Genomic DNA, 9944 nt, shown 5'->3' with positions numbered 1-9944 from the left:
CCACAAAAGTACAAGCCGTATGTCCGGAGAGTTGCTGCCAGACTAGTCAGAAAACCATATACGTAAGGGAAAGAAATCAGTCGAATACAGACAGCTCTAGACATAGAGCAGAGGGTTCCCAATTGCCATATACCTATCAAAGGCCATCACAGCAAGAATGAAAACTTCTACATGGACAAGGGCAATGAAAAAGAAACACTGTACCAAGCAACCAGCATAAGAAATAGTTTTTGTTTCTGATAACAGATTTTCCAGCATTTTAGGAGTGACATTGGAAGAAAACCACACATCAACAAATGACAAATGACTGAGAAAAAAGTACATAGGGCTGTTAAGCTGTGGACTGATCTTAACTAATATAATCATGCCAATGTTGCCCACAGTGGTGACAATACAGACAACAAGAAAAATGAAAAAGAAAAGAACCTGCCATTCCTGACGACTGGTTAGTCCCAAAAGAATGAACTCTGTCACATCGGTGAAGTTGAGCATTTTTCTCAATTCTAATTAATATTAGTCTTAAATCTCAGTGATAACTAGAAGGAAAAATCAGTTATTGTTTATTTAGTATTTTTTATCTTCCTTTATTAAGTACCTATGACTACGCTTTGTCATCTTTACAGCAAATCTTTTCTGAGCACTTGCTATGTAACAGGTCCTGAAAGTCGCTGAGATGGATAAATAAACAGGCCCTAGTACATTACAGTTACACCAAAATATTGTGATTGTTTATTGTTTATTGTTTGCCAAATATTTACTAGTACTAAATATTGTACTTAGCAAAACTTCCAAGACTACTTCTTAAACCTCTCTTGTTTCCAATACTGGTGTATTTTGTAGTTTTGTGGTTTAAGATATTTATGAAGGGCTATAGTTCTCTTTTGAACCTAACTCAAAAATAGTTTTTTACCTTATCATTTTTTCATCATAAGCATGAAACATATCTCCATGATTAGGTATGAAATCCACTTAATCAAATAATTCAGCAACCCTAAGTGAAAAATTTTTTAATCTAACCTGGTACTTGCTCTCATTTACATTTAAGAGGGACAAACTTATGCACATTTATACATTTATACATACTCCCTGCGCATGGAATCTTATGCATATCTAACATGTAATTACAATCTGTATTAGTGACTATAATGTTCTGGAGATAAAAAGTATCTAAAATGAAGATGTTAATGTCACCATTTATAGTGGTATGTATCAAAATAAACTTTCTAAAACTTTAATGTATTTTTACAGAGTTATAGTGGAGTCAGAAATTGGAGATTGATTCACTCTACTTTGGAGATTGACTGGAACTCTGGGAAAGCATTTTGGACATTTTGAAACTTATTTTCAACTTATTCTTTTTTTTTTTTTTTTTTTGAGAGAGAGAGCAAGAGCTTAAGCCAAAGAATGACAGAGGGAGAGAGAAAATATTAAGCAGATTTCACAACAAGCACAGAGCCCAAGGACAGGCTGGGTCTCATGAGAGTGAGATCATGATCTGAGCTGAAATGAAGAGTTGGATGCTTAACTGATTGATCCACCCAGGCTCTATTCAATTTATTTATTTTCAATTTTTTATTTTACAAATGCATAGGTTGTATCATGTAAACCTTTTCCAGAACAATATCATCCGAACTATTTTCCTGAGGAAAGACTATCATGAAATTAATAGGTACTATGGAGAAAAATCTACAAGAGTTCGTTTGTCAAATAATAATGAGAAATCTTTATCTCCTATCCTATCTATTAGCAATACACAAATCTACCTAGTAACGTTAGACTATGAGAAGTCCTGTGGGAAAGAATTCTGTTATACTTACCATAGCCAACATTTTCTTAGCTTGAAAATGATAAAGAGAGAGAGAGAGAGAGAGAGAGAGAGAGAGAGAGAGAGAGAGAGAGAGTTTCCACCAGCCTCAATAAACACTGATGTTCTGTAAGACACAGAGTGTACTTCTATTTACTAAGAATCCTGATATAGCTTTTCAACAGGACAATGAATTTGCTGGAAATGGTGTTGTGTCATGCTCTCCAAAGGCCAAATATCATTTTTAGGGCAAATGATTGCTTCCAAGACCCTTTTGAAAATTCCAGCATAACACTTTGTCCAGCTACAGTTTGATAGACCCTATCCATTGTTATTACTGACCAGAAGAGATAAGAGCAGACAAGAAGTACATTTCTGGCCATAATGAAATAAGCAGACTCTTATCCACAAAAGTAACTTCCACAGACCCCACTTGGAAAGAAAACATTTTGTTGGGAGAAAAGAGAAAGTAGATTAGATTGAGACTATATAACTCCAAAGTCTCAGGCAAACTAGTGAAAACTTGAGGCATTACCTAATGGCTTAAAAATTTTAAATAATAGTAACAATTAAAGTTGTCTAAAATTGGACAAACTGCTTTAGAATATATATTTTGAATAGACGGAAAAATCTGTTATAGAATTAATAAGTTTATCTCTAAAATTCTTTGTTTTATAATATACAGAATGTCACCCTTTGTATATAATTTGTGTATTTTCTCCATCTACCCCCATCTCTAAGGCTCCATGCTTCCTTTATGGGACTCATTCTTTTCTAGAATAATTTTCTAGTGGTCAATTTGACATGATCTTTTAGATTTAAGCATACAGAGATATACAGAGATAAACTAAAGCTTTGAGAATGCATGTGATTGCATTAAATTATAGTTGCACATCAATCTACTAGGCATAATGCAGAGTTTCCTTTAAATTCCATTAAAGACTAAACCAATTACACTTGCTGTGTTATTGTTCAGCTCACTAGTGACAGCATGTGTGTTGATACATTGGCCAAAATTACTTATCTACCAATTTATCATTCTTATCACAAACGTTGCATTACCATCTTAAAGGAATATAACTGTGAGGGTAAGAAGTAATAGATGACATCAAATCAATAGATGGGGTTTTTTTACTATAAGTTTTCTCCTATATGCCCAGAAATGGTGTGTAGCACTTATCACAACTTCCATAAAGCTAAACAACACAAAGTTGTAAATCATCTGCATGACGACTAGCAATTAAGTGAATATGATGAATGGTGTTGCTTTTCTCTGGACCGGTGTGATGTAAATGTGTTACAAACTGTTACCATCTATCGCCTATGATGACTGAGTTCTTCCTGCCATTCCTGCTTTTCCTGTTTTGAATTTCCATGCATTTGTTCCAACATAAACATACACTTCATTTTTAACTCATCTTAAACATTAAAATCCTCTAACATTATAAACTGGGGTGTTGTTTTTTTTTTTATCATTGTCTTCCAGGCTTAAAAAAAAAAGTTGTTTTCATTTTGGGGAGAAATGGTTATTATCAGGCAAGAAGAAAACATTACAATATATCCCCCCTCCCCACTATTTATTGGAGGCACTCTGCAGTGTATTGTTAGGTTCTCAAGTTTGGATGCCCTCTCTGAAGGTCTGGGAAGGGAAGACAAGGTGTTCTGAATATTTATCTCAAATGTGCTGCAGCATTTTTGGGAGCTGCCCGTCATCATGTGCAGTCTACGGAAACAGGAACAAAACAAAACAAAACAAAATATCACTCAACAAGAAGAAATTGGCTTTTGAAAGTTTGGAGGTCCAAATACAAGAGAAATTAGTGCAAATATATTTTAGACACCATTGTAGATGGCAGGGAAAATACAAAGACCACGAGAGCTTCTGTAACTGAGAAGAGTTAGCAAACATGTCAACAAATGGTACCTGAGTCCACAGAATATGCCTGTGGCTACCTTTACACTCTTATGCATTTGTCAAAGGTTAGCAATGGAGGAATTCTTTCTTGGAAAGTCAGGGCTGATGGCATGGTGTCAAGGATGAGTCAGCACAACAAAATGGTTTAAAAGATGGTGGTGAATGTACTTCTCAAAAGTTGAGGAGCGCCTAGATGACTCAGTTAGTTACGTGTCTGACTTCAGTTCATGTCATGATCTCATGATTTGTGAGTTCAAGCCTCACATGGGGCTCTCTGCTGTAAGCACAGAGCCCGCTTGGGATCTTCTGTGCCCGCCGCCTCTGCTCCTACCCCACTCTTTCTCTCTCTCAAAAATAAATAAACATTAAAAAATTTTTTTTAAGCTGAGTACGTGAGAACCTGAGAGGTGGTTAATGAGGTAACAGATAGCAATGATGAAGTCATGGGAAAGTGGAGTAACAGGCTTGATTTTTAAAATTAGATCTGAAGAAAAGTAGGGAGGTTTAAGAACGTCATTAGCACTTAGAGGATTCTCCTTGACTATCTAAAGGCAAAAATTCATGCACCGACTTCCCACATTGTATATCTCTGTATTTCAAATTAAATTACCAGTAAATGTGAATTTTCCCCAAAACACTAGGTATGAAAAAATATCAAGTATTTCAGTTAAAAAATTTTGTTTCTGCTCTCAGACTTTGGTTGAATTCTGGTTCCATGACTCATTAATTGGGGCTATTTTTATACTTGTTTTGTTTTGTCTTTAATTTCTCCATGCCTTAGTATGATGTAACAGTAATACTAACACTCATTTCATTGTTTAATTATGAGAATGAAAAGAGATACCACATATTAACATAAAATAAATATACAAGACACAGTTATTGTTAAATGCACTCTGAGAAACTATTGCTTTCATTAATAGTTTGTAGTAATCAAATAATCAACTCTCTGGAAAATTTCTCTCTCCCTCTCTCTTTCTGTCACTTTCCTGCCTTCCACCCTCCCATTTCTCTGTCTCTTCCACATGCACAAATAAACACCAACACACACACATAGCATGCATGAAACAATTAATACTAATTACAAAAAAAGAAGATAAAATATAAGATGCAAATTTAACCTGACAGTTCCAGATACATTTTTATACCAATGAGAATGAAGAGAAATATTCCCAGTAAGAATACAGAAGTGAAAAGCGAATGCTACATAAGAGATGATAAACAATGTATACCAGGCAAAAGATAAACTGGAAGTTCACAAGAGAAGCCTCCTTTAAATGTCTGCCTGAAAAAAAAAGAAGAAGAAGAAGAAGAAGAATCAATTAAGATGCTTTGTGCACAACAACTCTGGGGGACGCAGGTCTCTAGAGGAAGAGTCCACTGTTGAGTTTTGGTTTTGGTAGGAGCAGATGGGCACAGTGATCCTGTATCCTGGGATCATATTTATAAAACTTGCTTTGGGTTTGCATCATGTTTAACCTGGTGATGGTGTCATTCTATCTGTGCAAGGCAATCTTGTGTTCTGTACCCAACACTTGGTGTCGCTTGGCTTTTCCAGTGAAAGATGAAGCAAGTATTATTATTACCTACAACTAAACCTATGGTATATCAAATCAGGAAAAATATATCTGTTCCAAATCCTTTGTTTTATAAATAAGGTCAATGAAAAACTTAAAAATGGGAACTATAAAGTGTAAGGTTTAATAGATGGAGGCAGAGGTGAGAGGATAGAGAGAGAGACCAAGTTATGGAGCCAAGAAGGCCTTTATTGAGATCTGCGATTCCCGGGCAAGGTTCCATGACTCTGGAGTGGGGAGTCAGGGAAGTTGCGCCTGGTAGGGAGGGGCAAGGTAATTTATAGGCGAAAGACACTCTGGTCCTGGGAGGGGAGACCACCAAATAAGGGCACTTTAGGGACCTGGCGGGATGGGATAGGTTGCCTCCTCTGTCAGGGTGATGGGAAGCTGGGGCTTCATGATTGGCTGTTTTCAAACTGGCATGGAACATTCCAGGTCTGCAGGTGAGGGGTAGGAGTCATCGGTGCACAATGTTTTTCTCCAACCCACAGCAAAATGGCTGCCAGTCACCAAGCCAAAGTGACTCCCAAGGTGACTCTTACATAAAGCACATATTAAAGTTAGCACATGCCAATTTAACTTAATTCACCTAATTGCTTCTTGAAGTCATTATTATTATTTCCATTTTATAGACATGAAACAGAGCTTAAAGAGTTTCAATGACTTGGTTAAGATCACACTAATAATGCATCAGGGACTAGATTCTTGATTCTGGACTTTGATCCCAGAATTTATACTGCTATTCGTGTCATCCTATTGTCCAAAAGTAACTATTAATTAGGCAGATTAAATATCTCAACTTCTGATTCCAAATAACTCTCACTTCCACTATATGACTGGTGTATATAATATGTTTTATATAATATATAACAATATTAATATATAACATTCTATATAATATATATTATATTATGTTCTATATAATATATTATATTATATATGATATATTATATAATGTTCTATATAATATATTCTATCACAGTTTTAACTTGAACCAACAAAAATATGTCCTTTGTATAGCCAAAAAATGTGGATAATTTCAGCAATATATGCATTTGATCACTCTAATTGAGTCATCTGGAAATTCATGCCCTCAAACTTGTTCCCTCTTCTGGCTTGACCACTATACTCATATGGTCCCACTTCAGTTCGTGCAACAAGAGCTTATTTATACTTATTGAGACCACGGAAGGAAATTTCTAGTTTCTTCCAAAGTCTATTCTTCTCCCATTGCAATTAGATTTTCAATAAAGCAATTACCTTGTTCATGACCCTACCCAGGACCTATAATACTACTGGGCACATGGCAGATGTTCAAGAAATATTTGTTGACTAAAGAAAATGGATAAATGATTATATTTTAAATAGGTGGACTATGCAGGCAAGAAAATCACATATATATCACTTAGATATTTCTCAGAATAAGTTTGAGAATCTTCAGGCTTACCATGAAGCCATACTTTGGAATTGAGAGGTGTTGATGAGGCATAAATAAGTCACAGCTCTGTGTGGATCTTGAGACAATAGTTGCTACCTTCAGAGCATAGTTGTGCTTATGTGCATAAAAGTTTACCATCAGCAGAAGTCTTGGTACTTGCATCATAAACAGTAACCCACCACTGACCCAGAATTGCTTTTAATGACAAATTATTTATTTTTTATTCCCTCGAATATTGTCCTAGACTTAATGTTTAGGGCCAGTCTCTACAAGACACGAAATAACCTCATGTGACTCCTCTGGGTTTTATGTTGAAAGGTGGTTCTCAATGTAAGGAGCTATGATAACGATTCATTTAGCACAGAGAAATCCAGATCAGACAATTTTCACAGAGCAAGAAAGTGAGTTTTTATTATTCTAATTAGAGTTCTCTGCAGACCACAAAGATTATTTAATCCAATTATCTACCTAGATGAGTCATGAAACAATTACTTTCCCTTTAAACATTTCCTTGAAGGTCCCAATGTCAAATTATAATCTCCTCCCCTGTGTTTTCATAGGACTTAGTTCATATCGTTTATGCAGCAATTCCCATTTTGTATCTCAGATAGTCTTAAATGCATGTTTCATAATGCTTGACAATGAACTATTTGAAACAAGACAGTGCCTTACTTATCGCTGCACCCTTGATAATTATGTAATACCAAGCATTTTGCTACGTGCAGTAAAATTTTTGCCACGTGCAGTAAAATATCCACAGGTGTCAAGGATTAAGATGAGGACAACTTTGGGGCCCATGGTTCTGCTAAACACAGAGTATTGGCTTTTTCTTTTAACTCTTCCACCTACCAAACTTCTCACAAGTTCCTCTTTTTGTCAATCTAATTTGGATTCAAATGAGAAAGGGATTCTGCAGTCCATAGCTATCTGCCTTAATCAAGTTGACACATGCAATCTAAGACAAATTCCTTTTTTCTTTATGTTATGAAGTCATTACAGAACAATAAATCTTCATTTGACTTTATCATTGAGGTGAGTGGAATGTTTCCCTTTAAAGTATGAAAGAAAGTGCAACTGAATCAAGGAAAGAAAATAATGAAGAATAAGAACACACTATCTCCAACCAACTGATGTTCGGTTCACAAGTCCAAGCATCAAAATAGCAAAAATAAAGGAGTTAATATATTGAAGATTTACCCAAAACTAAATTTAAATGTGATGTGTGTAGGCAAAATAAATCAGTTACAGCTTCATTTAAATTCATGTTCAAGAGGCATCATGAAGCAAACTGAAGATAATCACTGGGGTTCTTTAGCTGTGAGAAAATTGTTTGGATGTTTCCTCAATATATGACACCAAAGTAAATGGAGAGATTTCAGGATAATAATAACCAAAGCATTAAAAAACCTGGGATATGCTTGCTTTTCTCCCTGAAAACTCTTTGCCTCAAATAAAGATAACTCCCATGTAAATTAATAGTTTGAAGTTTTTCAATTTTGTACAATGGGAGATAACAAAATGAAACTTTTTGTCTACTGTTGATGTACATAAAACTCAATAAAATTAAAAGGCACAGGGCAAGGGAATTCAAATACAAAGAAAGTAGAGGCTATAGTACAGTAGAACCTTGCACTGAAACTAACGTGTTCTGTGAGTGTTCAGCAAGATAAGCAAACATTTATAAAAAATCTTAAGTTGAGAAGAACGATGTCTGGGAATATGAGTAGTACATGACGTCAAATGTCACATACTCACAACTGAGCCAATGGTGACTCTCTCTCTCTCTCTCTCTCTCTCTCTCTCTCTATCTCTATCTCTATCTCTCTCTCTCTCTCAGGGACTGTGGGTGATCATCTCCCATACTCATATGCTTAGTCTCAGGCCATGGTGTTTGGCAGAAATAAGTGATTTTTCAAAATGTTGGAAGGTGACTGCAACTGACACTAGTGTATTTTTTGTCACATCAAAGCACCTATGGACACTCCTTTGTTCTTCCATACAAAAGTAACCTTAGGAATATGTTTTCACTCATAGATCTAACAGAAGAAACCTAACAGGGGACCATAGGAAAGAGAAAGGTGGGGAAGAGTGAGGCTAATCATGAGAGACTCTGGAATACTGAAAACAAACTGACTGAAGGAGTGAGGAAGGGGAAGTGGGGGTGATGGTCATGGAGAGGGGCACTTGTGGGGAAGAGCACTGGGTGATATATGGAAACCAACTTGGTAATAAACTATTTAATTTAAAAAAAAAAGTAACCTTAGGGAGGCTTTGCTTCATTCTAGGTTAGGCTGCCTGAAGATATAGACCCTTTCCTCGGACGCCTTTTTGACAGCTACATTAAATACAGGATATGACATGAGTTTATTAATACTGCACTGTAGTCAACATCCATTCTAGTGTATACAATTGCCCCATGCAGAAAAAGATTCCATTGAGCCAATAGATAGCAGTGATTCTATTAGCAGTAGTGAAAGTTATCCTACACAAATAACCCTCCTCTTTCTTATCTCCCTCACACCAGCCATGAAGGTTTTCAAAGGCACGAGTAGGTTGATTCCTTAATTTTTCTTTATATTTTGTATTTCTTTATTGTTTTATATTTTATTACAGTATTATAATCATTTTTATATGGATATTTTTCGTTTGTATCACAAATCATCTGAATTTCCATTATTTCTTATGGGAAATTTGTTTTGGATTACAAACATGTTTCTGAAATGAACCATGCTTGCAAACGAAGGCTTATGAAGCAATGTAAAATTAATGTGAAGCAAAGTAGAATTAAAGTGTATTTAATTATAAATCATTAAATAAGAGGGGGAAATGTCCCTTAACTGATGAGGGTATCATTATCATCCATAGTGAAGACATAATAATATATGTAATGGAAGAATTATATAGTGTAAATAATTTAGAAAGATAATACTGGAAATTAAGATTAAATTTGAATCTGTAAAATATTTTTAAGCTTTTACAGAAGCAAACAAAAATAAGAATGAATATATAGAGGGTCTGAATAATAATTATATACATTTTTAATGCAGAAATCTAGACTAATCAGAAGGCATATAATAAAGCAACCTTTGAATATTTGCCAAAATTTCTAGTGGAAAAATACAAACATAATATAATAACATCTAGGGGTGCCTGGGTGGTTCAGTCGGTTAAGTGTCCAACTTTGGCTCAGGTCATGATCTCCTGGCTCAT

General features: G+C 35.3%; 1 protein-coding gene across 1 annotated transcript in view; it reads right to left on the bottom strand.

The window, feature by feature from the left end:
- LOC115272413 (olfactory receptor 5M3-like) overlaps positions 1-492 on the bottom strand; it is a 5552-nt gene extending 5060 nt beyond the window's left edge. The window contains 2 exon segments of the mRNA XM_029915489.1: positions 5-102; positions 104-492. Coding sequence (XP_029771349.1) covers positions 5-102; positions 104-492 — 487 coding nt within the window.
- Between the last annotated feature and the right edge of the window lie 9452 nt (positions 493-9944).

The sequence above is a fragment of the Suricata suricatta genome, chromosome 11 (genome assembly GCF_006229205.1).
Source record: "Suricata suricatta isolate VVHF042 chromosome 11, meerkat_22Aug2017_6uvM2_HiC, whole genome shotgun sequence".
In the NCBI taxonomy this organism is placed as follows: Eukaryota; Metazoa; Chordata; class Mammalia; order Carnivora; family Herpestidae; genus Suricata; species Suricata suricatta.
This window is presented reverse-complemented; position numbering and strand designations above follow the sequence as displayed.